This window comes from Trachypithecus francoisi, unplaced genomic scaffold (assembly GCF_009764315.1).
Source record: "Trachypithecus francoisi isolate TF-2019V2 unplaced genomic scaffold, Tfra_2.0 Lachesis_group4, whole genome shotgun sequence".
NCBI lineage: Eukaryota > Metazoa > Chordata > Mammalia > Primates > Cercopithecidae > Trachypithecus > Trachypithecus francoisi.
The window spans coordinates 15937093-15963579 of record NW_022681469.1 but is presented as its reverse complement, the minus strand read 5'-3'; the positions used below and the strand labels follow the sequence as shown (position 1 = coordinate 15963579).

At 47.2% G+C, this 26487-nt stretch overlaps 2 protein-coding genes across 6 annotated transcripts; one reads left to right on the top strand and one right to left on the bottom strand.

Annotated features, from left to right (window-relative positions):
- Window positions 1–2173: 2173 nt before the first annotated feature.
- LLCFC1 (LLLL and CFNLAS motif containing 1) lies at window positions 2174–3773 on the top strand. Of its 2 annotated transcripts, XM_033193149.1 has the most exons (3): window positions 2174–2385; window positions 2500–2611; window positions 3257–3773. In XM_033193149.1, exons 1-3 carry the CDS (start codon window positions 2350–2352, stop codon window positions 3490–3492), a joined length of 384 nt encoding a protein of 127 aa, XP_033049040.1. In that variant the 5' UTR covers window positions 2174–2349; the 3' UTR covers window positions 3493–3773. The 2 variants fall into 2 exon arrangements, with proteins under 2 accessions (XP_033049040.1, XP_033049041.1); XM_033193150.1 differs by having other exon boundaries at window positions 2363–2611.
- A 245-nt stretch (window positions 3774–4018) lies between these two features.
- KEL (Kell metallo-endopeptidase (Kell blood group)) lies at window positions 4019–26060 on the bottom strand. Of its 4 annotated transcripts, none has more exons than XM_033193144.1 (19): window positions 25576–26060; window positions 25168–25245; window positions 24720–24861; window positions 24288–24464; window positions 21666–21790; window positions 21190–21336; window positions 17841–17903; window positions 17560–17748; window positions 17184–17332; window positions 15890–16019; window positions 9117–9227; window positions 7539–7637; window positions 7205–7282; window positions 6670–6770; window positions 6373–6483; window positions 6163–6230; window positions 5695–5948; window positions 5337–5432; window positions 4019–4317 (listed from the first exon to the last, which is right to left on the bottom strand). In XM_033193144.1, exons 1-19 carry the CDS (start codon window positions 25576–25578, stop codon window positions 4156–4158), a joined length of 2283 nt encoding a protein of 760 aa, XP_033049035.1. In that variant the 5' UTR covers window positions 25579–26060; the 3' UTR covers window positions 4019–4155. The 4 variants fall into 4 exon arrangements, with proteins under 4 accessions (XP_033049035.1, XP_033049037.1, XP_033049036.1 ...); XM_033193146.1 differs by having other exon boundaries at window positions 5779–5948; XM_033193145.1 differs by having other exon boundaries at window positions 25168–25280; window positions 25576–25769.
- Window positions 26061–26487: the final 427 nt, after the last annotated feature.

Sequence of the window (26487 nt, the reverse complement as noted above, 5' to 3'; positions counted from 1 at the left end):
TCTAAAAAAAAAAGAAATAAATAAATAAAAGAAAAGGATTCAAATAATATACCTTAAAACTAACTGCGGCCAGGTGCAGTGGCTCATACCTGTAATCCCAGCACTTTGGGAGGTCGAGGCGGGCAGATCACCTGAGGTTGGGAGTTCGAGACCAGCCTGACCAACAGAAAGTAACCCCGTCTCTACTAAAAATACAAAATGAGCTGGGTGTGGTGGCACATGCCTGTAATCCCAGCTACTCGGGAGGCTGAGACAGGAGAATCACTTGAACCCAGGAGGTGGAGGTTGCGGGTGAGCCGAGATCGTGCCATTGCACTCCAGCCTGCGCAACAAGAGCGAGACTCCATCTCAAAAAAACAAAGTGATTATCACTGGATGGTGGAATCATTAGCCTTTTTGGGATTTTGTATTTTTCTGTATTTTATACTTTTGTAATAAGAAAATGTATTTAAGGGATTCCCTGTTTTCTGCGAGAATTTCTCTCTTTCAACACTGGGTGCGGGGTGGTGTCAGGTGGGTGGTGGTGGTAAGGAAATGGAAGTAATGGAAACAACTCAGTTATTTCCACTCAAGCCTGCCCTGGAGGCAACTCTCACCCCAGCCACCCTACCCATTCATTCCCACAGAGCGGGAGATGGCTTCTCTTTTTGCCAGGAAACCAAGAGGCTCCTCCCCCAAAAATAGCCAGGAGGGAGGAGATTAGTGATGGCTTTTTCCATTCAAGCATCATTCTTCGGATCTCAGGTCAATGGGTTCAAGGCAGGGGTGAGCATGGTCACCTGCCTCCTTGAATCTTTCCTTACTCACCTTCAAGTGACCTCCTGTACCACTCCCCAGTCCCTTGTTATCTGGCTTGGACCATCAGGAAGTGTAAGAGATGGTGTCTGCCGTATGCGAGACGGCATCCATGTGGGCATGTCTGCTAACACAAGTAACCTCTGTGGGAAAGCATCTCCTTGTGTGTTTCTCTGTCTGCAGTTCGCTCTTGCACAAAGGGTGCCTGTCTCCGCAGTGTCCTTGGACCTGCCTGTGGTGTTTCATTCAGGTCTGGTATGCATGGATGAGCAAGAGCGGTGTGAACTGGTTATGAGAGTTCAGGAGTGACTAAAGTCTCCTCTTACCTGTCTTAGCAGCCATCCTGCATCTCATGGCCCACATCTCTGTTGCTGGTTTTTGAAAAAAGGCCTTCATTCTGTCTCCCTAACTCACAACCCTCCAACCATCTCTGCCCAAGAAGCAGTTGGGGGTGATTACCCACAGCCGGTTGCTGCCAACAGATCTGTGCTCGCCAGGTTCATGAGCAGGAGGTGCATCCAGGTACTGAGGCAGGATTCTTCCAGATCTGTTATTTGGGATCCTAGACTCCCTGCCACACTGCGGCTTCTCTGCAGACTCTAACTCCTTCCGCCAAGCAATAAGGTTGGAGATGAGTCTCTAACAACCTTTTCTTTCTGTCTAAGAGTACAGAAAGGTGTAAAATGAAAGAAGAGGCTGTTTCAGCCTGGTGGTACAAGAGGGCAAAGGCTAGAAAAGGGGGAAAACCCGGGGAGGGTGAAGAGAGGGTGTGAATGGGTTCTACTGGCTGCAAGGCACCCTGCTCTGTCTCTCTCTCTCTCTGATCACTCTCTCTTCATCTGTCTCTCTGTCTCTGCATCTCTATCTCTCTCTGTCTCTACCCCTCAGTTTCTGCCTGTCTCTCTCTCTTTCTCTTTTTCTATGCCTCTGTCTGTCTCTGCCTGTCTATGCCTGTCTCTATTTCCCTATCTCTGTCTTTTATACACACACAAAGCATGTGCCCTTGCCCATCCTCGCCCTATGCTCCTCCCATCTTTATTTTCTGGTTGACCCATGCTTCATGTAGAGCAGCATGTTCATGCCCACAACTTGAGAATCCTGGCTGGCACGTCTGTTCTGGGCCTCATCCTATGCAAACCACTCTTGTTACAGAAAGGCCACATGGAATAGTGGGAAGATATCACATTTAAAAGTAGAAGTTCATCAAGAGTCCTTTTCTGCCCCTTAATATTTGGATGATTTTGAGTGAGAGAGTCATTTTTTCTTTGAGCCTCAGTTTCCTCATGCATATAATGGATATGAGAACACAATGATTTTGCAGTCCTGGCTGCTATGTGGATCTAATGGTGCAATGGATGTGAATGTACCTTGCAAACTTTTAAGTCATTTCTGTTACTAAATACAGGATGACCCACTGTGTTCATCTTGGAAGCCTCTGCCATGCCTGTTGGCTGTGCTCCATTCTCATGCCTCGCCATGGAATGCTCTAGTGAGCCGGAATGAAGGTCAGGCCCATGGCTGTGATGTCACAGAACATGTGAAGTCAGAGGTCCTATGGAAGGGAAGGGGAGAAAATGCCTCTGGAAAGGGGTAAGGGCCAGGACAGGAATTGGGCAGGAGGTGCAGGGATCCTGCTGGTCACTGGGAGCAGGGGGTGGCTGAAGGCAGTGAGTGCGCAGGTTCATGCCTCCCCTGGCCTCCCAGCTCTGCAGGGCAGTGTTCCTGGTTCCCATCTTGCTGCTGCTGCAGGTGAAGCCTCTGAACGGGAGCCCAGGCCCCAAAGTTGGGAGCCAGACAGAGAAAATGCCCTCTGCAGGTAGGTGGAAAAAAAGATGGGAGCAGGACAGAGAAAACGCCCTCTGCAGGTAGGTAGAAAAGAAGACAGGAGCCAGACAGAGAAAACACCCTCTTCAGGTAGGTAGAAAAAAAGGTAGGAGAGTCTGGAGGCTCAGGGTCAGGTCTGTGTGAAGGCGGGCCCCAGGTCACTGAATGAGGCTAGGGTGAGACCTGACGTAGGTCTGGTTTATTGGGGGTAACTCCACCCGCTGATGGTTATCGTGTGAAATAATAGTGTCAAGGAACACCACGGGCCAGCTGAGCTTGCACGCAACTTCTGTGTGTGTAAGCATGATGCACTGGCTGGCTTTTGTCATGCTTCAAGGTGGCCCCTGCCTCCCCCAGTGCTGAAACCCTAGAGGAGGCAGCTAGCCTTAGGAATGGTGTGTGTGTGTGTGTGTGTGTGTGTGTGTGTGTATGTGTGTGTGTGTGTTTGAGTGGGGCTGTGGTTGAACACAGAGCAGAAAAAACCTCTAGAAAGAGCATCCCCTCTCTGGTCAAGGCCAAGGATATGGGCAATTGGAACTGCAGCCCTAGGCTTCAATGTGTTTTTCCTATTCTAACTTCTCCGTTCTGGTTCAGGCCAGAGTCAAGGCTCAGTCCTCATCCTTTTCCCCTGTTCCAGACCAGAATCAAGAACAGTTCGAAGAGCACTTTGTGGCCTCCTCAGTGGGTGAGATGTGGCAGGTGGTGGACATGGCCCAGCAAGAAGAAGACAAGTCGTCCAAGACGTCAGCTATTCACAAGCACTCTTTCCACCTCGGCTTCTGCATTAGTCTGGCCAGTGTCATGGTTTTCTTAGAAGGGCCATTGAGGCCGACATTCCTAAATATCCATCTCTGCTTCATGCTCACTCATTGACCCTCCCTCCCTCATGGGCTCCAGGTTACAACTCCCAAAGGAGATGCAGGCATGGCTCTCTGCCTCTGATTACCATCACTGTACCTCAGGGTTCAGCATCAGAGTTACCGGTTGCTATCAGTGCTGACTGACTGCCTCTCTGGGTTCGGAGTTTCACCTCCCAGGGCCAGAGACAGCAGACTCACATCCTTCTCTCCCACACCTCTCCTGGTTTTGTTCAGGACAGCAGATTAGAGGCAGGAGGCAATGACAATAAAATAACGGTAAAATTCTGAGAACAATTGGGAGCAGCTTTCTGATACTTAATCCAAGCCCTTCTCGTCTTTAGCTAGACTGCTTTATTCTCCAATCTTTGGTCCACTGGGTGGTCTTCAAACCCACCAGTTCACCAATTGTTGATTTTTTCCTTTTCTTGTGTCCACAAAATATTTTTGGCATTTCTCCCTCTTATCTTTTCTGACTTCAGGGTATTTTTCTCCCATATAGTTAATGACTTCTAGGCATAGAACATAGCAGGAACAAGTCATTAAGAGAGAAGCAGAAGCCAAGTGCCAGCTTTTATTTTGGAACAGAAGTGGAAAGGAAATCTTGCTCTGATTCCGTGGATGTGACCAGGGAGGTGTTGGTCGATATTTCTGTGCTGTGGCATCTTCGGTAACCAAGTTACCAGAGCTGGCAGCGGCTGGAGGGGTTCAAGAGGGTACCACGTGCACAGCGGAAATATCTGGCAAAGGCTGGGGTGCTGCTGAGGGCCCCGTGGACTCGGAGGTGTGGAGGGCTGTGAGTGTCATAAGATTCCTGGGGGCTGGGCTCCCTACACATCACCTGAGCAGGAAGAGAGGTCATTGAAGGAGGAGGGTTCGCAAGACAAGGCTAACCTAGTGACAAGGGGTGATCAGGGACAGCAGACAAAGAGGGGAACAGGGGATCAAGTGCTCCAAGGGCCACATGGAGCATTTGAAATGTATAGTTCATTTAATCTGGTGATAGTAGTCCAGGAGGAGGGCCTGGGCTGTATAATGATACCATTTATCAGTGACCGAGAGGCGAGGTCTAGCACAGGAGCTCTGGGGTGAAGTCTAATCTAAGTGTGTTGAAGACCTGGCACCTGAGTCTGTTGAGGGAACACAGGGTGTTTAAGGAGGTGATGTCAAGTGGCCGCCACACCTAAGGTCAGGCATCTGAAGAGGAATGTGGCATACAGTCAGCCTGTCGCAGGCTTTTTTTTTTTTTTTTTTTTTGAGACTGAGTCTTGCTCTATCGCTTAGCCTGGAGTGCAGTGGCAGGATCTTGGCTCACTGCAACCTCTGCCTCCCAGGTTCAAGTGATTCTCGTGCTTCAGTCTCCCGAGTAGCTGGGATTACAGGCGCCCGCCACCACGCCCAGCTAAGTTTTGTATTTTTTGTAGAGACGGGGTTTCACCATGTTGGCCAGACTGGTCTTGAAATGCTGATCTCAAGTGATCCACCCGCCACGGCCTCCCAAAGTGCCAGGATTACAGGCATGAGCCACTGCACCCAGCCACAGGCTTATTTTTAAGGCATCTGTATTTTGGGGGTATGAGAGGAGAAAAAAGTTGGTCTCCTCTCCTGGAGAAACCTGGGAATAGAGTTTTTTCCACCTTTAGAGTTGTGGAGGTGCTGAATTAGGTAGAAGAAACTGTAGTCATCTGAGGGGTGATTCCAAGGGGTAGGGAGGGATGAGAAAAGATGATAGTGAGGCATCTGCAGCAGAGGGTTTGGGGTATTTGGCGGAGTGTCCAAGGAGAGGAGTTCCATGAGCTTCAGTAATAAGGCGTTCAAACTGACATAAAGCAAGCTGTGGCAGGAGATGGCAGTACCTACCTGGGCATAGCTTCGAAAGAAGATCTGCTGGGGGCTGAGGTCCAGGCTAGGCAGGATGGTCTCCCCATGGTGCCGTAACAGCCTCTTGCTGTATGCCTGGGTAGGGGTGGGAGAAGAAGGGCCTTCAGGCTCTAGACCTGTGGCCATTTGAAAGTCCCTCCACACAGTACCCAAAACCCATGGCCCTTGCTCACTGGCTCTGCACTGACAAGTTGATCTGAGCCAGAAGAAAGAGTAATTCCCAGAAGACCTATAGATGTCCTAAAGACAGAGGATCTCTGGGGTAGGAGGGGGATCCCCAGGTTGCCGTCTGTTCAGGGGGGATGTGAAGGGCAGAGAGCCATGCAACTGTACTTACATCAGGAATGGAGGCAGGAAAACTTGAGCACATGTTTTCTAGTCTGCCAGTACACATAAATTGTGGCCCTTGACACTTGCATACCTGTAGCGCAATGGCTAGCCCCCCCACGTCTGCAGCGTTCTCCAAGAATGTGAGGGAGTCATTGAAGGAGGTTCCGCTGGGTAATGGAAAGGCAGCATAATGGCGTTTCAGGCACACAAGAGCTTCCTGGAGGGCATGGGTGTCACAGGCTGGGCACCCCCCAGGCAGCACTGTTGAAAACAGGGCAAGAGAACACAGGGTTGGTGCTGCCGAGGTGAAGATGTGGGTGATACCACAAAATGACCCAGCTCCCAGGAGCGTGGCAAAGTTCCCAGGACTGCCCCACCTCAAACCTTAAATAACCTCCCTTTCCCCTCCAGGCCCCCCTGTGGCCTTCCCTTAGGTTCCCTATAATCCCACCTCCCAGTAGCCCCTGTTACCCACAGAGCTGGTAGAAGATGTGCAACAGCTCGTGGGCCATGATGCTGCCAGCAGCGCCAAAGTTCACAGCTCTAGGGAGACAAGGGCTTGTTTGACCCCCAGAATCTCTTGGCATTTTTGACTCCAATTCTCCAACTGTAAGTCCCATTCATTATAACACCTGTCGGCCCCTCTTGGGAAACTCCCTACCTACCCTCACAGAGTGACCCATACCTGGGGTAGCCAGGGTGGAAGAACGGGGGTTGGAGGAGTCCAGCTGGAAAGACTACCACATGGTCAGATATTGAATAGTAAGCATTGACCTCCCAAGGGGACACCTTCCACCTGTGGGAAGAGCACAAGTGAACTCCAGCCCCCACCACATATTGCCCTGCCACCCTGAGACATACGCAGTCCCTCCCAACTACCGTTACTATTCATGCTGCCTGCCCTGAGCCCTGGTTTCCTTTCCTACGAATTGTGGATGGATCTCTCCCCGATGGAGTGCCTGTGTCTCCCCTGCACTCATACCTGTGTTGGGGGCAAGGCTGCAAGAAGCTCTGGACAATTCTAGCTTGGAGGGACCGGACACAGCTCAGGACAGATTGCAGGAAGTTTGGTCCAAGTTGTATCTGGGGAAGAGGCAGGAGGTGACTTGGGCACACAGAGACTTCTACAGATGCATGCTGACATACACCAATGGGACCATTTGACCCAAAACAGGCAAGCCCTGACACACAGGCATCCAGGGATTAGGAGACAGCAACCCAGTGGCATCACCACACAGCACACAGAGGCTTTACACAGATCAGCACACAGATGAACACGCCCAGACAAGTCACAGGATGCATGCATGTGTGTGGGGACATGCATTGGGACCTGAAAAGATTCTATTCTTCTGCCAACAAGACCTAGTGTGGATATTCCCCCATCGACCCCAGCCAGCACCATGGCAAGGACAGGGCTGAGTCACCCAGGGAAAACTAAGTGTCCAACAAAGACTCAGGATGGTCAGAGAAGTGAGAAGTCAAGGACTGAGAAGGAGCTAGAAAACACAGGGACCCACATCTCTGTATTCTTGTCGGGCCAGCTCTGGCTTCAGAGCCCATACTGAAGCCCCCATCTCCACCTGCAGTTGAGCAACCTGGAGAGAGACACAGAAAGGGGTAGGAACACTCTTCGAGTCTACCAGAGGGAATTTCTCCCACTCGTTGCTCTGTCCCATTGTTGCCTCCCAAGCCTCTCACATTGTTGCCAGTGTGTGTATGCAGCCCAGTGGCTGCCCTACTTAGCTTGTGCCTGGGGGGGCCTTTGGCACTTGCTTCCAGTCCCCATCTCGCTTGGTCCAATACTCCATTCCCCACACAGGCTCCCATACCAGCCAGGACACCTGACCTGACCTTCTCCTGGGCCATGTTCTGGGTCTCCTCATTCATCCAGGGAAGGTTTCTGAGGTGAGTGATGAGGGCATCCCGGATCGCAGTGTATAATTCCATGGCCTGTGGGAGTGAGGTCCGGGGACAGGGGGACAGGATCAGAAGAGGCCTCAGCCTGGAAAAGACCCTTGGAAAAGACCTTGGTCCCAAGGAGCTGCCTGGGCTGGAGCTGTTGCTTGAGCAGCAGCTCAACTAAAGCAACTAAAGGATCTGTGGAGAAAGGAAGCAGTGCCAAGCCCACAAAGGGAAGGTGGGGCCTGGCCATCCGTGAGGGCCATCAGGGAGATATAGTTCCTTTCCATGGGATATAGTAGCCTAATGAGGGAGAAAGACAGTGTCCTTACTCCTGGGGGCAGGAACACCTCCCAGCAAGCAGAGGGAGGAGAGGGCTGTCGTTTTCTCCTCTGGCTCAGGGCCCTTGTCTTCACACCATCTTTTTTAGTGTCCACTCCCTCTCCTCATCCTCCTGAGCTCTTCAGCTCAGTCCCCCACAAGTCTCCCCAGCTTCACAACCTGAGTGTGTACTCATTGCTTCCCCAGCCACCAGCCACCTCAAGTAAATCCTTTCTTGGAGGGAAATGAAAGGTAATATCAAGAGGCTGGGCTCTGGCATCAGAATGCCTGAGTTCAAACCCTGTCTCTGCTTTTCGGTAACTGTGTGACCTTGGGCAAGTCACTTAACCTCTCTTTGCTTCAGTTCCCTCTTGCATAAAATCAGGATAATAACAGGAACTAAATGACATAGTTCATGCAAAGTGCTTGAAGGAGTCCCAGGCATGTGATAGGTACTCAGAAAGTACTCAGTGGTGATTTATTTGACTTATTTGCCCTCTTCAAGATTATGTCATCCATTCTGACGTCATGTCATGTGTTGTTAAAAAAATCTTAGATATAACAGGGAGGAGCCTTAGAGATGATAGTGTTCAATTTTCCTTTTTTTTAGTTGTTGTTGTTGTTTTGTCTTTGTTTTTGTTTTTGAGATGGAGTTTCACTCTTGTCACCCAGGCTGGAGTGCAATGGCGTGATCTTGGCTCACCGCAACGTCTGCCTCCTGGGTTCAAGCAATTCTCCTGCCTCAGCCTCCCGAGTAGCTGGGATTACAGGCATGCACCACCACACCCAGCTAATTTTGTATTTTTAGTAGAGATGGGGTTCTCCATGTTGGTCATGCTGGTCTCGAACTCCTGACCTCAGGTAATCCACCCACTTCAGCCTCCCAAAGTGCTCGGATTACAGGCATGAGCCACTGCACCTGGCTCGATTTTCTCATTTGATGGTTGAAGAAACACAAGACCAGGAAAGTTGGGTGATTTGTCCAAGTGAGAGCATGTCATGGAGACTCAGTAGCCTAAAGCTGAACTGTTTCCACCCCAGGGATGGAGCAGGCCTTTGGGTTCCATCTCTCAGTGGCCCTTCTCTCTCTGACTGCCCGATTCCCCAATCACATATACCACTGAGAAAGTCAAAGTTAATAGAATGAGGGAAGGCTGGGTTGGGTGGGAAGGGGTGGAGGGATGTGGGCTGGGAAGAGCTCTCACATACAGCACTTCGGGTGCTCGGGTCAAAGGCCTCACGAACAAACAAAGCCGCCAGCGTGGGCTCGAAGAACGTGCCTGTCTCCTCCACGCACTTCATCCATCGCGGGCGGGCGGGCTATGGAGACAAAGCTGGAATGAGTGGCTCCTGTTCAGGGCTCTTTCCTCATCTGTCTCCCCAGTCTTCATTAGATATTCATTCCCAGAGGGTGCTCTTTTGACTGGACTTTCTGGGATTCATCTCAGTTTACTACCCCTTAGGGTGACGCACATCACCACTCAGTACAAAATAAGCACATCTTCTTCAGAGCTGGTCTCATGAGCCTGGCTGAGCAAATCCTTCACGTTATTACCTATTGAATTTGACAGCAAGGCCTCTAGGAGGCATCATTCTAGGGGACCAAGAGGCTCCTGGGAAGAAGATGAGAACCCAAACCTCATACCTCGGCAATCTGATGCTCCCCCTGTTCCCCCCACCCCTCCCAACCACTCTACTCCGGGGTCCCAGCAATGATTCCCATCCTCCATGCTTCTTTGCTCAAAACGGAGATTGCAGATGGAAATTCTGTTCTACCACCATCACCCTTATCCTCTCTCCAGGTGGGCATGGTGTATTATACTGTAGCATCTTATAAAGAAGAAAATTATCAGAGTAGAACTGGGTTTTAGATGCCATATTGTTTGCTAGGAAAAGAGGACACAAGACAAGACTCATTGTATAAATTCATAGAGCTGGAAGACTTCCAGCCAAGTCAGAGAGGAGAGAATAGAACAGGAAGGTGGAGGGCTTTCACTGCAGAGGCAGGAGGCCATGGACAAACACCCAAGAAGGCAGTGCCAGCTGAGGACCTCGAGAATGAGAAACATAAGAGACAGACGCTGAGAAGGTCTTGGCGGTGGGCTTGAATGGCTTTGAAAACTTGACCAAAGTGTAAACCCAGATATGACACAGGGTAAATGGAGACACACACTCAGGGAAACCAGGGGCAGGAGGAGGTAGCTCGCCTGAGGGAAAGCTGAGCTGGAACTGATAAATACCAGCTAATATGCTAATTTGGGTTAGGCAAGATGAAGCCTCAAAACTTTATTCCTGTGATTCTTTTACTTCCCAAAGACCTGTCCACAGGGAAGGTAGGAAGGGTGCCACTAATACTCTCTCTGCAGGAGCTAGGCTGGTCCTGGGAATGGAGGGGGTTTATGTGCATCCCACTAGAGGAAACAGACCAAAGAGGCCAGTCTGGTAGTCACTGAAGAAGAAACTCCTGAACCCACCAGTTAAAGAGGTTATCATTTTGGAGGTTGCTGCAGACCTGGCTGCTCACATCTGTATTCTGTTGCACCTTGAGGTCTGCTAACCTTGTCTATTTTTATTTTTATTTTGTAACAGAGTCTCACTCTGTGACCCAGGCTGGAGAACAGTGGTGCGATCTCGGCTCACTGCAATCTTCACCTCCTGGGTTCAAGTGAGTCTTCTGCTTCAGTCTCCCAAGTAGCTGGGATTACAGTTGACTACCACCAGAGATGGAGTTTTGCCATGTTGGCTAGGCTGGTCTCAAACTCCTGGGCTCAAGTGATCCACCTGCCTTGGCCTCCCAAAGTGCTGGGATTACAGGGATGAGCCGCCGCACCTGGCCAACCTTGTCTCTGATAAAGAGAAGAGGCTCAGATTCTTCTCATGCTGCATGAGTTGGAGCTCTGAAACAACAGGAACTAAAAGGAAATCCGGGTCTGAAAGCAATTATAGGGCCAAGTTGAGAATCTGCCAGCCATATTCTGCTGGACAAGCTTGGCTCCAGGAATACCTCTTATCAGACAGTTGCTACACCTGCAGCAGCAACCAGCATCAGCAGAGAGCTCACTTGAGCTTGGAAGTGTGGATCTGCCTACCCTTCTCACCCCTCCTGTTCCTGATTTGTTTCCTGATGCCCTTTGCTGGAGCCTGATCATTTCTCCAACACGCTTTGCCATGGGACCTGACTGCTGGAGAATACAATCGCCACTGCAGACCACTGCTACAGCTGTCTCTCAAGATGTGGAATGGTAGTGTATACCACATTGACTGCAAAGGGAGAGTTACAGAGAGAGAGAGAAGGAGAGAAATAGAATTATAGAAAAAAAGTCTCCAAAATATAAACCATAGAAGAAATATTTCACACCTAAGGTAATGAAACTCAGTGGACTAATTTTAGGGCACCAAAAAAAAAAAAAGTTGCACATATAACCTCAGAACCACAAATACTATTTGAGAAATGATAGAAATCAGGACAAATTCTACAAGTCCGGAGGGAAGCAAACATTTGACCAGTCTTCTATAGGATGAAAGGAAATTTTAGGGATTACAGGCCAACCAGGAATCTTTAATGTTCATTTCTAAGCAAAATTGTAGAACAAATCTTTAGATAGTTTTTGAACACTTGGAAAATAATGTGTAACTACTAAGGGCTATGATAGGATCACTGAAGAAAAATAATGCCAAAATAATAAAAATTCCTCTGGCTAAAAGTCTTGTGTAACTGAGGCATATGAAAGACCAGAAGCCGCAAACTCCAATAGGGGCCATGCAGAGGCATAACAGAGAACAGCAGTGCAACATCAGAGCCACAGGGCCTGGTGGGGCTACAGAGAGCGCGCGCACACACACACACACGCACACACACGCTGGAAACCTGGCGCGCGCGCACACACACACACACAGGCTGGAAACCTGGCGCGCGCGCGCACACACACACACACACAGGCTGGAAACCTGGCACGTGCACACACACACACACAGGCTGGAAACCTGGCGCGCGCGCACACACACACACACACACACAGGCTGGAAACCTGGCGCGCGCGCGCACACACACACACACACAGGGTGGAAACCTGAATGCTAGCATGCCATATCTTAATTTTTGAATGCTGGTGATTAATTCAAAGTTTGCAAAAGATTCTACAGGCTAACAAAACCCATCTATAGATGAAATACATCGTCAAGCACCACGACCATCCTACCACTGAATAGAGTATTAGCACTTACTAAGTTTGAGTTATTAACTTAAACCCCTGTGATTCAGTGATACCAGTTGTCAAAATGAAAACAATATCTAGTCTACCTTCCTCACAAGTTTGGGAATCAGGTGAAATAATACCTTTCAAGTACTCTAAGGCACTACCCCACTCTGTTGGCATGATCTTGATTTAGCCATTCTTGGAAAACACAGATTGAGTCCTAGTGAATTAGATAGAGAAACTGATGTTGAATGATAGTGCAATTTGAGTGGAGTCTCATCTGGCCAAATTATAAGTAAACATCAATGGTGAACGATTTCAAGTTAACCTGACCTCTCCTGACATTCCTACTAAGAATCCTAACTACCACTCACTTAGCATTTCCTTTCCTCATTTCTTGTTTTGCTTTCCTTCATAACACAACCTAACATATTTTATTATTTTATTAGTTTGTTTATTGCCTTTCTTCCTTCACCAGGATATGCGATGAAGGCAGGGTTATTTATTTGTCCGTTTTGTTCGTTGCTGCATTCCAAGTGCCTGGAGAAGTACCTGAAGTACACTAGGTTCTCAACAAATGTTTGTTACAAAAACGAATGCGTAAATCTATAGCTAGGTCTTCAACAACCTGACCCGATGCCCTTCTCCCTTCAGGATCTTAACAGTAATCTGGATGAAGATGCACTGAATAAAATTGCAAATGATCCAAAGCTGGAAGACCTGAATGAATTGAGATGTTGGGCTGAATATAAATCATTCACATTTAATCATTACAAATGTGAAGCTCTGCTTTTACTTCTCAAAAGCCACCTTCCCAAGTTTCATAAAAGAAAACCTGACTTAACAGGCATTTTCATTGACTATAACTCTATTCAAAACTAATCATCCAAAGATGGTCCAATAATGAGATTTAGAAATCTTCTGTATAAGGGCACTATAGACTATAATTCATTCAAAAGAATATGATCAGAAGTCGGTAATTAATGGCCACTGAATCGAACCAAACATTTTGATCATACCAAGGCCAAACTCTAGGTCATGTCTTTGATTCCATTCTTCCTCTCACATCACTCATCATCAGGACATCCCATTGCTAACCTGAAAATATGTTCTTTTAAAATACAAATGAGATAAATCCCTCTGCATGTCTCTATTTCATACAGAGAGAAGCAAAAGTCCTTCAGTGACCTACCAGACCTCGTATGGTTCTCTCCTTCCTGCTCTGATTCCCTCCCCACTATTGTCCTAGTCACTCTGATCCAGGTGCCCTGGCTTCCTTGCTGATTCTCAAACACCCGGAGCACGCTCCAGGGGCATCAGTGGACACAGCCTGCCATGCAAGCCTAGTCTTCTCCTCTCAGCCAGAGCCACCAGGAGGATCCTTCACTCTGCACCAAGTTTTAGCCAGACTGCCTCCTGCCCTATCCCAATGAGACGATACCCCTTTCTTCACCAGAAAACTTCTTCCTCTCTCTAAACTTTTTGTCAGTTCCACCTCCTGCACAGAGATCCCATTGATCCTTCAAATGCTCCCTGATCTCTCCCTCTCGGGAACTCCAAGAATATCTGCTGTCTAAATCAGGATCCCCATATCTGCTGTCTAAATCAGGATCCCCTGCGAACACAGCCATACCTATCCATTTACTTAGTGTACAGCTGTTTTTGCACTGCAGGGACGGAGTTGAGCAGTTGTAACACCAACCATTTATGGATCACAAAGTCAATATTTACTGTCTTGCCCTTTATAAAAAAGTTTTCTAACCTTTGTTTGTAGCACCTACTTATTTCTCAATCTTATACAGGGTGTGGTTAAAAACATGACTTTATGAACCAAAACATCTGTTTTGGAGTCTGTTCATTTACTTGTGAGCTGTGTGGTCTTGGGAAAGTTTCTTGACCTTTCTAAGCCTATTTTTGCATCTGAGAAACAGGGATTAAAAACCTCCAAGTGTTTCTGGAAGATATAAACGAAATAACCTGTCCTAAGTGCTAACAGACAATGACTACGCCATGTATATCAGCTATTATCATTAAGTGTCATCTTTTATACTATTGTCTCAGAAAGGGGAAGTGGCTTCCCCAAGGTCACACAACTATTTGTTGGCAGAGATTAATTCAGCTTTTTTTTTTTTTTTTTTTGAGACGGAGTCTCACTCTAGCCCGGGCTGGAGTGCAGTGGCCGGATCTCAGCTCACTGCAAGCTCCGCCTCCCGGGTTTACGCCATTCTCCTGCCTCAGCCTCCGGAATAGCTGGGACTACAGGCGCCCGCCACCTCGCCCGGCTAGTTTTTTGTATTTTTTAGTAGAGACGGGGTTTCACCGTGTTAGCCAGGATGGTCTCGATCTCCTGACCTCGTGATCCACCCGTCTCGGCCTCCCAAAGTGCTGGGATTACAGGCTTGAGCCACCGCGCCCGGCCTAATTCAGCTTTTAAGCCCAAGGACAATTATGTGTCCTACTGGAAAAGATAATGGCTTCAGGACATCTAAGCCTTCTGCATTCTTTAAGCCTGAGCCTCAACATTAGCACTCTTACAACCTCCAAGAAGTGCCATGAGGCTATGGTGCTGGCGTTTATAGGTAGCTGTTTTTGGGATTTTGTAGCAACCCCAATTAAGATAACTTGGGGCTCTGGTCTGCTTCATCTGAATCAAGAGAAAAGCTGGGCAGAAGCTTCTTGGCGACTCTCCAACCCAAGTGATACTCCTCAGGAAGACTGCTTTTTTAGCACAATGAGCAAACAACACAGACCCTGGAGCCAGGCTGCCAGGGTTCAAATCCTCACTCCACTGACTTACTGTCATAACTGAGCAACTTCCTTAACTTTCCTGCCTCTGTTTCCTCATCTTTAAAACAAGAACAAAATGGCATCCATGGTACCTCACGGAATTGTAAAGATTAAATCAGCTAATAGATCTAAAGGCTTTCAAAGAGTGTCTAGTGCATCATTAGCTCTTGATAAGCAATAACTACATTCCAGTCCCAGTGAATGTCTTTTCCTTCTCTGAATTCCACAGCAATTTTAGGTTGCCAAAGCAGAGAGTTTCTCCAAGGCAGGGAAATGGCCCACAAATTACCAAGAAAAAAAAATCCAGTGATTTTTAAGACTAAACTGAGGCCTTCACTGAGGTTGGGACATATCCAATGTACTAGACTCTTCTGCTAGCTTTTGGATATATCCAACTTGGGATTTCAAGATTCTCAGCAAAGGAGCATCTCTGCATCTTATGTAATAAGTAGACTCTGGTGAGTGAAGTGCATTTTCTACCCAGGCCCCTCCTCAGCTATATCCACATCTGTGCCACAAAGCCTACATGTGGCCCAATGGATCCCACTGGATATCAGAGATAAACTCTCTGTGAAGCATGTTTGAACATATAATCAACTAGACATTAAGGAAGGCCACTGCTTAACATCTCTCTCTCTCATCCTAATAAATCGTAAGCTCTAAGTCCAAGTTATCCTGAGCAAATAGTATAAGCATAATGACAAAGAAAGGGCAGTCCTTGATAATTTCAGAGTTTTATATTTGAGCTCAAACACCCAGCAAGAAGCCAGAGAGGTAATCAGGCTGGGAGATGTGTGCCTGAAGGTCTGGCACATGGTATCTTGGTTTTCAAGTTAAATTTTGTCTGGCCAACTTGCCTGCTTCTGTGGAAAGCCAAGACAGGGAGGGGCATCTACCATCATGGCCCCCTCCCTGAGAGACAGATGCCAACATTTACCCCTCAAAAGAGTAGATACTCCTTTCGAGTATCTGGGCAAATACACCCGCTCCTCTCCTCACCATGGGTGGTTGATCTGTCAGTTCCCGCAGTTTCTGGCTGAGCTTTCTGCGTGCCTTCTGGAATTGACTGTCTAGGGCTGGAGAAAGGGTCCCCACCAGCCCTAAGATCATGTGGCTCTGCAGAAAGTCCCTATGGAGACAAAAGAGACCCACACATATACCCCAGGAATCTGGGGATGCCTCAAGAAGAGCCTCCCCTTGTATAAGTCACCTTGATCCTCCAGAAGGCAGACCCTTCTCCTCTGTATTAATAACTGTTTTAACATGCACCCAAGTCAAAAAGAGCTTTTCGTGGTATAGGTTGGGGTGGGATCTAGCTCCTTAGTAAAAAAAAACTAGATGAAGAAGCAACCTTCAAAGAAAGTCACAGGGAAAGAAAGTTCTGGGCTAGATGGCGTCTGGACTCATGTCATGAAACAGATTCTACTTCCACAGTCAAAGTATCTCAGGTTGTCCTCAGATGTATCTCACAAGCAGAAGTAAGCTGGTCTCTGTGACTCCTCTCTGCTCCACCAGCAATGCTCCTGCCAGGACTGCATTGCACCCTTATGTAAGCCGGCTCACTCCCATGTGAATGGGCAGCTACCTCCGTCAAAAAGAATTTCTAGATGCTGCTGCCACCATGAAGAAGGCCCTTAGGCCCAAGCCCTTGGAAGAAATCCACTGCTTTCAGGCGGTAGCCACCCAGGGATCAGGGGAGGCAGAGACCCTAACAAAGAGCCACTCTCTCATGTCCCCAACCCCAACACCCCCTTGACTTCCTGATACTAGCAGAAATGCTCTTAGACATTGTTTCCCATAAGAGCTCCAGAATCCTCACACCACACCTGAGGAATGGCCCCTCCTCTTACTTTCTTCCCCTAAGCACCCCCAGCCTTCACCATCTTCATCTCCTCATCTCATGTGCCTCCTCCTCCAGCCCACAGTCCTCAGCTCCTAAAAAGACATACATGCACTCAACTGTCCTCTGTATCTGGGTCTTCCAGCATCTTCTACAGCTCAGAGACTCTTGACTGGCTGGTGTTCTACTCTCAGCAGACCCTGTGTCTTGGCTGACCCTCCATTCTTCACGTCGTGTGTATCCTCCCTTACTCGTGCTCCCAAGACACATCCCCCCATCCTCTCTGTGCCACCCACCCCACGCTTCTCTGCCACCACAGGTAGCAAGTTCCTCTTATCTTCCTAGGAGGCCCTTACCAGCCTGCCTTCCCCAAGGTTTCCTCTGCCCCCAAGATCTATGGTGCACAGGCTCTCCTCCATTTCCATGATCTCCCCAATCCCACCTGGGGCGAACCTCTGCTTTAGCAGCATCTCCTCCACCAGTTGTGACATGTTTTTCAAATATTCCACGTCATGGACCACGAGGGACTGAGAGGGGCTCAGGGACATCGGTGTGAATGTTGCTTGCAAGCAGGACAACCAGTCGATGGCAGGGGCAATTTCCTTAGAGGAGGGACACAAAGCTGAGGGGGAGAAGGAAAAGAGAAGGAAGGGGAAAGGGCTTCCCCTTGGGTGTGAGAAAAAGAAGAAAAGAGGCTAATTGGAGGAGGAGATGGAGCCAGAGACAGAATGAAAAGGAATTAAGGGCACTAGGAGGAAGAAGGAAATGAGGCAATGTTTGGGAGGAAGGTTCCCGTGCCCACAGTCTTCTGGCCCCCAGTTCCAGGCACCTTGAGCTGGTCGATAGTGACCATCTGAAAGAGCTTGCCCTGTGCCTGCCGCTGCTCCAGGGGCCTCAGAAACTGGAACAGCCGTGAAGTGATGGAGATGGACAAGGAAGCGTGTTCTTGCACCTTGTTTGGGTCTCCTCCCAGCAAGGTTCCCAGCTGATTTAAGTAAGTCAGGTATTCCCGAAAGATCTGGAGGAAGGAAATGTCAGTCACAGGTGCCAGAGGTGCCTACCTTTCTCCTGGCCTCAGAGGGAAGGGTCTTTGTCCATGTGCCATCTTACCTGGGCATAGGTCTTCTGTTCCTGATCTTGCTTGAGGGGAACATCAAACTCTGGCTGGTCTATCTGGACACAAGAGAGACTGGAGAGAAGCGGGGAGCATAGCAGATGGAGAGGGCAGGCATGGGGAGTTGGGGAACATACCATGGGAGACGGCCTTGGGAGACGGACGTAAAGATTGGACAGAAGAGAAACAAGAGTACAAAGAAAGGAAGAGACTGTGGTTGAGGGGCATGAGAAGAAGAGTCCGGATGTGAGAATGGGAAGAGATGGTGAGTATTACAACCAATGTGGGTGTGCCAAGCAAGGCAGAAGCATAATAATCAGCATCCTAAAAGGAGCTATTCTTTGTCTCAGGAACAAGACCAGGGTGAGTGAGGTGAGGAACTTGTCCCAGGTACAAAATCTAAGACGCACCAAAAACTCAGTAATCAAACTGCAACCTAACTTAGGAGTATATTCTTGCAATAGGTAGCTCCATCTCAGCCAGCCATAGCAGCTGATCTTCAGGCAACCATAGGCTGTCAAGTGATCAGACCATGCCCATTAAAGACAATTGCTAAGCTGTAACCAATCAAGTTGTTTCTGGGTGTCACTTCCTCTTTCTGTAAATACTGCCTGCCTACATTGTTGGGTGGAGCTCTCTGAACCTCTACTGCTTCAGGATGCTTTCCAATTCACAAATCAATCTTTGCTCAAATAAACTCTTTTTAAAAAAACTCAGTAATCAAGATGAATACTTAATTATCATTTTAAAAAATCAAAATTACTACCAAAAATGTATGATAAATAAATTCTCAAAACTTTGCTTATCATGGATTTTTTTCCCCAAAAAAACATACTTTTAGTCAATTTTGAAAAGAATCATGTTGTGTTCAAGAAAAGTCCTCAGTGTATTTTTGATTCATTTTGAAAAGAAAAATCATTAGTATTTTCAAAATGATTCACATAGAATTTTGTTCCATTTTGGGTAAAAAAGCATAATCTTTTGTCAAAAAATTCATAATGAAGAAAAGTTTGATATTTTGGTTCATCGTGTATTGTTGCATTGATTTTGATTTTTTAGGAATGTGTATTAAAATACTGTTTATTGTGATACTGAGTTTTGGGGACCTTCTTAAATTAGCACCCCAGGAAAGCACCATGTGTATTTCACCTTAGTCTGGCCCTGATGAATCCTTGATTCTATTCTGAAGATCTTTGCTTCTACCTTTTCCCTTTTCTTCTCCAATTTCAATATCCCACTCTTATCTTGAGCCATATACTTTTCCTTTTGTCTTGAAAAAAACTTTCACTTGACCCTTTTGCTACATTGTATGTCCACAGGTCAAGGAACAAAAAAACATCTATGCCCACAGTTTCCACTTTCTTACCTCCCTCCTAAGCTCCATACAGTCTGTGTCCACTGCCATAACTGTTTGGAAAGTATCTCCAGGTATCCAAGGGTGTCTTCTCATTCCTTGTTCTCTGAGCTGACCCCTCCTTCCTGAAGCTCCTTTTCTTTCCTTTGTGGCCCACCACACTGGTCTAGCTCCCATCTCTCCAACTGTACTCACTTTTCCCTGGCTCCCTTCTGCCCTCAGTCTTTGGAGTTCTTCTTCTGTAGTCCATCCTTCCTACCTGCTTTTAACCCAAAAGACTATCTAGGCTCACACTGATGATAACCACCTTCCTCCCATTCACACTAAATCAAAACAATGGGATCATTGTATAATCCCCCACTTTCTTTATTTATATCCAATCAGTCACCAAATCCTCTAGAAACAGCATGGACTATCATCACTTTGGTGAAGTTGCCTAAATCCTTGTGCCTGGCTCTTCCTTTCCATTTTTACCTCTATCTCAGGGCCTCCAAAAATGCTCATTTAGTTTCCTTGACAACCCCAGACTGACATTCAAAACTGCTGACTATGCACAGCCATCAAAATATTTGCTCTATGCACAATTGTCCTAACAGTTGGATGGCCTCAGTAGCTCTTTTTTTTTTTTCTATTATGTCAAATGTTTCACCTCTGCCTGACTTCTTAGAAACAATCAGGCTCAACCTTATGTCTTCAGTCTCACTTTTACCTCCCACTGCACCCCACCCTGCCTCCCAAATCCTCAGTTAATAGACCAGCCTCCTCACTGACCCCACAGAGGAATCACATCATTCCAGGTCCTCCCCCTGGCTCAGGATTTCCAACACCCCATAGCTTCACCTCCACTTGTGTGAATTAACCATGTTTCAAGGTTGGCTTAGCTCACCTTCTCTCATTCTCTCCTCTCTGAGCCTCTCCTTAACCAGATCTTAACTGGCCCCCAAAGGCTACATCAGTTAAATTCCTGAGCACACTGTTTAGAACTAAATTTTAGAACACCTCATAATGATAATCAATTCTTTTGTACTTATCCTGTAGTAATTTTGTGGCTCTTTTGACAGTAGGGTCCAAATATACAGATAGCATTACATTAACCACCATAGTGACAGCCCCAGTGTTTTTATTTAGTTACTCCCTCAACAAATACCTGGCAAAAGCCTCTAGCTGCCTGGCCCTGTGCTAGGTCCTAAGGAACAAAGGCAAATAAAGCATGGTCCTTTTCTAAGGAGATTCACAATGTTCAACACAGAGTGATAAATGCTGAGAGCATGAGGAAATGAGAAGAGCGAGAAAAAGGCTTCATCTAACTCATAACCAGGGTGTCGGTGAAGACTTCCTGGAAGAGATAATAAAGCCAACATTTGAAAAACATGTAAGTTTTCCAGGTTCAGTGTGGGGGATGGTTGCAGGCACAGGGAGCAGCATAGGCAAAGAACTGAGAAATATTCCTGGAAGTAGCAGTGAGTCAGCATGGCTTGGGGGTAAGGGAAAGAAGGAATGTACAGGAGATAAGGCTGGAGAAGTGTGTAGGGGTCAGATCACAAGGTGCTTGCAAAGCTTTACTAAAGATTAGGGACTAGATTCTGATGACCTGGCAAGCCACTGGGTCACTGACAAGCATTTAAATACAGACAGTAGTATAGTTAGCCCTTGGTTTAGAAAAGTTCCCTCTAGTAAAAATAAAGAGTAAATAAAATGAGAGCAAGCCTAGAGATAGGAGGACTAGTTAAAGGGCTCTGAGATTAATCCAGATTAACAGTAAGAAAGACCAGGCCTACTTCTGTCTTCCCAGCACTGGCTCTGCTGCTCCATTTCCCACCCCCAGCTAATGTCCCTGACTTTCATATCAATAATTTTCCCTTAAGGTTGGGTTGTTTCCTATATCACACAGGTGTCCTCTCTTCCCAACCTGCAACCTTCCTCTAAGGGATGATTGACTAGAGATGGAGCCAGGCCAGGTCCAACTGTATCTTTGCCAGTGCATCCCTCACCTGGATGACTGGTGTGTGTGGAGAGGCAGGATGAGGTCCCAGGTAGGCTCTGAAGAAAGGGAAATGGCCATACTGACTCATGAGAAGTCTCAGCGTTCGGTTAAAGTTTAAGGAAGTCCAGTTACCAGAGATGCGCCAGCCTCCAAGCTTTAAAGGAGAGAGAAGGGGCTGAGCATAGGATCTGTGGAGTCCATCCCTCATTGTCTTGGTCGTCTCTTACACAGCTGCTACCGCCTGACCTCTGCCCTGGGCGCCTTGATTCCTCTAGGGCGCCACATCTGTCCTTTTTTATCTGCCTTCTCCCAAGGTCCTGATAGTTTCACAGGGCGTAACCATTTCCATCTCCATCTCCCTCCCAGAACTTGGGGGCCCCTAGGAAGAAGACCCACCCTCTAGGAAAAACAATGGCAGCCCTAAGCATGCATTGGTGCCATATATTATGTGTCCTGAAAAGTTAGTATCCCAGCTTTTCTCACCTCCTCAATAACTTGTCTGAGGGGACCAGTCCCTGCAGCTTCAATGGCACGTGTATCCATGCAGGAGTTGTAGAACTGGAAAGCTTTTTCCTCCCCAGAGCCTGGGTGCCAGGAATTCTGGGCCTCTAGAAAGGAAGCATGGGAGTGAGGACTAAACTCTGATTTTATTTTTATCTTGCCCAAATTCCTATCAAAGGGGTCTGAGGAGTCATGCCCTATATCATAAGTTCTCATCAGATGGGTTTTATTTAACGCCATGTAACATGATTTACTTTCTAACCTGATTCTGGCATAACATTACGAGACAAAGAAGAAAATAAAAATATTTTACTCCAAAACATGTTTCTTTGCCATATTTTGAAATGACCCTACAAAGCTGTTCTTTGTGGAGGAAAATTTGCATCTATAAAGACTCTGTATTAGCTATTAACATATCTCTGTTAACATAGCTAGATCTTTTGATTAACTGAGATCTGAACAGGAAACACTTATCACCTATTGTCTCTAAGGGCAGCCACTATAAGACTTCGAAAGAACTTTGGTCTCCACAATCTTTATCGTACCCTGAACATTTCCTTTCTATCTATCCCAGATCTTTAGACAAACTCAACCAACTGTTAACCCGGAAATGTTTAAATTCACCCATAACCTGTAAGCCACCCCTGCCCCTTTGAGTTGTTCCACCTTTCTGGACCAAACCAATGTATTTCTTAAATGTATTTGATTGATGTCTCGTGCCTCTCTAAAATGTATAAAACCAAGCTGTGCCCCGGCCACCTTGGGCACATGTTCTCAGGATCTCCTGAGGGCTATATCACAGGCCACGGTCACTCATATTTGGCTCAAAATAAATATTTTCAAATATTTTACAGAGTTTGACTCTTTGTGTTGGCAGGAGAATTAAAGGAGTGGCAACTGGTATAGAGGCAAAGAGGGAGGGTGGGAGACAGGGAGCTTACAGGAAAGAAAGACTCCTACAGAAGATGGAAGGAGGGGGAGGATTAGAGATGAGGAAAATAAGAAGGATGAGAGCACTGCCTAGTTTGGGATGGATCAACTTGATGAAATGATGAAAGCAGGGAAAGAGAATGAGGAGAAGAAGACAATATGGAAAATAAAAGAAATGTGGGAAAGAAATCAAGAAGGAAAAGACAGGGAAGAAAAGAGAAAGGTAGCAATAAGTGGGATATGGGCAAAGGATAAAAGAGAGAAATGAAAGACAGGAAAGAAAGAAATGACTGAAGAAATTAGACAAATTCAGGGAACTAGAGAACTTTAAGGAATTGGAGAGAAGAAAACTCATAAGGAAAGGTTTAGCAAAGAGAAGAAACAGGAGAGGACTCTCCTAGTCCAGACTTCTCATCCACTGATCCCAGGAAACAAACAAACACACTATAATCAAATGCAAGTCTCTCTGAATCATCCACCCTCTAATATCTAACACTCTTTCCACCCTCAGTCCCCTGAAATCTATTCATCCCATTGTAGGCAATAGAATTTATCCTGAGCGTATTTTTTCTTTTTATCTCTGAGCCTTCCCTGAAAGTATCCATCTACCCAAAGAGAGTCCACCTCCCACTCTTTCCCCATCAAAAAAGGAGGGCAGAGGGGTGCATTATTTTTCCCAGATTCTAATTGATAGTGTCAACACATTATTTAGGTTCCCTTGCACTGGAAACGCATGCCTATCTTACATGTTCTTATTCCCAAATCCTCACCATCCACCAACTTCCTGGGACGCACTTCCAACCTCCTACACAGTTACAGTTCATCCTTCTGGTTTTCCTCTCAGTCCTGGCAGTTTTCCTCTCCAGCCCCCATCTGCAGGAACTTTACTTCCACTGCCAATTAACTCAGCTTTCCTATTCTTCCAACATATCCTTAGTACTTACCCACCTTTTCTCTTATGCACAGTGATGAAGCCCTCTCTCACTTCTCACCCCACCATCCTATCCCTTTCATTCCACCATCATCCATCATCTCCAGTCATCCATCTCTATCATCCCACTTGTTCCAGGTCAACTTGCTTGCCATGGTCCAAAGTTTCAAAGGAGAAGCAAGAAGCAAGAGATCATTTTGAGAGAGGGGAGCTTTGGCATGGTGAGAGGGAGAGGATAACGTTGAAAAGGAGGCATTGAGAGACTAGAGGTTTCGGAGGTTAGAGAATAAGAGTGACAGACAAAAGAATTGGAATGCAGGAGGAGCTGAGGAGATGCTTGTGGAGGAAGGCACCATGCATAGGATAGAAACTGAACATTTGGAGGAAGCAACAAAGATGGAGCTTGCTAAAAGGGACAAGTTGGAGAGAATGGAGTAATTATGGATACATGGAGAAGCAAAGAAAATGGAAATTAGATAAAGAAAAAAATGCAGAGAGGGACCAAGAGAAATGGAAGAAGGATACCCAAGGTAAGGCAATAGGAAACAGTGAGAGAGGAGCAAATCCAGGCAGCTCCCGCCATCCTACCTCTTTTACTCCCACATCATCTCCAATCATCCATCCATATAATCCCACCTGGGATGGCACAAACCAGTTGTTCCACAACTACGTAGGGTTTGGAGTAGTCATGGTCATTCTAGGCACCCACTTGCACAGAGCATCTTCCACCCTGCTTTCCTCACCCAGTATTCTCCGAAGTCGGTTTTTGTTCTTTGTGGCAAGCTCCTGAAAAGAATTATTGGTCCCTTTGACCCTTCCACAGGCAAAGCCAAAGAAGTCGGTGCAGGGGGCCACACTTGTGTTCCCAGAGGCCAGGTAATGATCCCGGAGATCCAAACACACAGGTGTCTCACAGGGGCCTGTGGGGAAAAGCTCAGAGCTGGGAAAGAAGAGGCAAAAAGACCAGGGCTCTCCCAAGGGGCTAGGCAAAGAACATCAGGTGAGTAACTAAGCGGGGAGCTGATGAAAAAGAAATGGTTAGGATGCAGGGAGGAAGAAGAACCATGGGGACCCCAAGGGTCAGGGAGGGCAGAAGCCCCAGGAGCAGGGACTGGGCCCAGATGCCAGGGCTGGGGGAGGGCTGACTAGGTTAGGGTGTCTGGGATCTTGCTTACCAGGGCCACAGTTCTGGAAGATGTAGAACAAAAGCACAGAAAAACAAAGGAGCAGGCCCAAAACCTGGATAGCTGTCAGCAACCGCCTGGCCACTGCCCATGGTCTGCTCCCTTCCTCGGGCAGCCTCTCTTCTGGAGTGCTCTGTGGAAGGAACCAAGAGGTGAAAGATACAAGGTGGAGGGGGTTGAGAGACAGGGATGGCAAGAAGAGGAAGAAAGGGGAGAGAGAATGCATCTGTTAGTGCTAAAGTCACTTTATACAGAAATAATTATCCCAATTCTTCCTAAACCCAGTCCTACTTTAACTCCTGGGAGATGAGAAAACAAGGAATGTCAACTGTTTTGGGTGAGGATGAAGCAGACAGTTAGGGGATGAATGTTTGTGGGATTTTAGAGCCCAGAGTGACAACATCAGTGTATTCCAGCCCTAGGAGAGAAGGCCACTTACTTCTTGGCTCCAGAGAGTCCCCATTCCACCTGCCTGGCTGGGTTCCCTCGGCTCTTCCTCACTTTGGTCCCCACCTTCCTGAAGTGAGTGGAGGGAGAAGGAGGAGAGAGAAGCTGGTGCAGGAAACCATGCATTGAAGAGAGTTTTCTCAGGCCCTTTTGTTACCCTCGCTGCCCGCCCTGCCCCCACACACATATTTTTATCTCAGGACAGTCTTCCCAGATGGGCTTCAGAATGAACCTGTCCCCTGAATGTGCCATTTCTCACTTCCTCTCCCATTACCTCCCTCTCTCTCCCCCTTTCTACTCTGTAAGCCTCAGGTTCCCTCCCCTCCAGTGGGGGCAGGACATTTGCACACAGCCATCCTCACTCCCCATCCAAGGCCTCTGACTCCAAAAGGGGACTTACCATCTGTCTATCCTCTATGGCTCCAGAATCCTTCCTGGTTCCACTCTAGGTGCTGATTCGAAGGACTGGGGTCCAGGAAATGGTCCCCCTTCTTGCCCCCACCCCAGTTCCTTGATCTTGGAGAAGGGACACTTCTCTTGCTCTTTCCCCTTGTCCTCAGACACACAGGACTGGCCTCTGGGTGGAGCCTGCTTATCACTGGGGGGCACCCAGGTTTCTCCTCCCCCTTTATCTCAGCTTCTCAGGGGAGAAGAGGGAGGGAGTCCTCACTCCCCGAGCAATCTTGCCCTTGGTCTGCTCCTCTTGTCTTGCACTGTGACTCTGCCCATGAAGTTCCTTTATTTCTAAAATATTCTTCCTTCTCTCCTTTCTTCTCTATAAAAAAATATGAGGCACAGTAACATTTTAAAGAGTTATTTAAGTAAGAAGCAATTCATGAATTGGGGAGCACCAGACCGACAAAAGTTTAGTGTTGCGATGACAAAGTGTCAGAGGCAAGCATTTATTGGGAAGTTATAGAAGCAAAATAAAACATTATTTGATTGGTTTGCAGTTACATAATTGCCTTTTTTAAGTAACTTTTTGGAAAGTCCCTAGTCACATGATCATATGTTAGTTGACTGCTTATCATTGGCTGGGGTTAAATTTTTATTTCTGTCATAAGCATTTATCAGAAATTGACCCAAGTTAAGTTTCACTTATGTTTGTAGTTTTAGCAAGAATATGGCTATTTTTAAGGTCTTTGGCTTTGTCTGCCTGGGAATTTTTCAGGCCCAGTCTCCATTTTAGTTTTGTTTTCACACCTCTCTGACTGGCTTTTCTGGGATTCATCAATCCCCAGGTCAAATGCCACCTTTCCCAGGAGACCTCCCAGCTCCATGCCCGTTCACACTGTTCCCAAGCATGCTTAAT

Excerpts from the sequence above, each read along its gene's own strand:
- LLCFC1 (XM_033193149.1), top strand. The coding sequence starts at position 2,350 with ATGGAAGGGAAGGGGAGAAAATGCCTCTGGAAAGGG. Across the intron at positions 2,386-2,499 it reads GAAAATGCCTCTGGAAAGGG|CTCTGCAGGGCAGTGTTCCT; the intron begins GTAAGGGCCAGG and ends CTGGCCTCCCAG. Across the intron at positions 2,612-3,256 it reads AGAGAAAATGCCCTCTGCAG|ACCAGAATCAAGAACAGTTC; the intron begins GTAGGTGGAAAA and ends CCCCTGTTCCAG.
- KEL (XM_033193144.1), bottom strand. Across the intron at positions 16,020-17,183 it reads GAGATGCTGCTAAAGCAGAG|GGACTTTCTGCAGAGCCACA; the intron begins GTTCGCCCCAGG and ends TTGTCTCCATAG. Across the intron at positions 5,949-6,162 it reads GCACATCTTCTACCAGCTCT|TGCTGCCTGGGGGGTGCCCA; the intron begins GTGGGTAACAGG and ends TGTTTTCAACAG.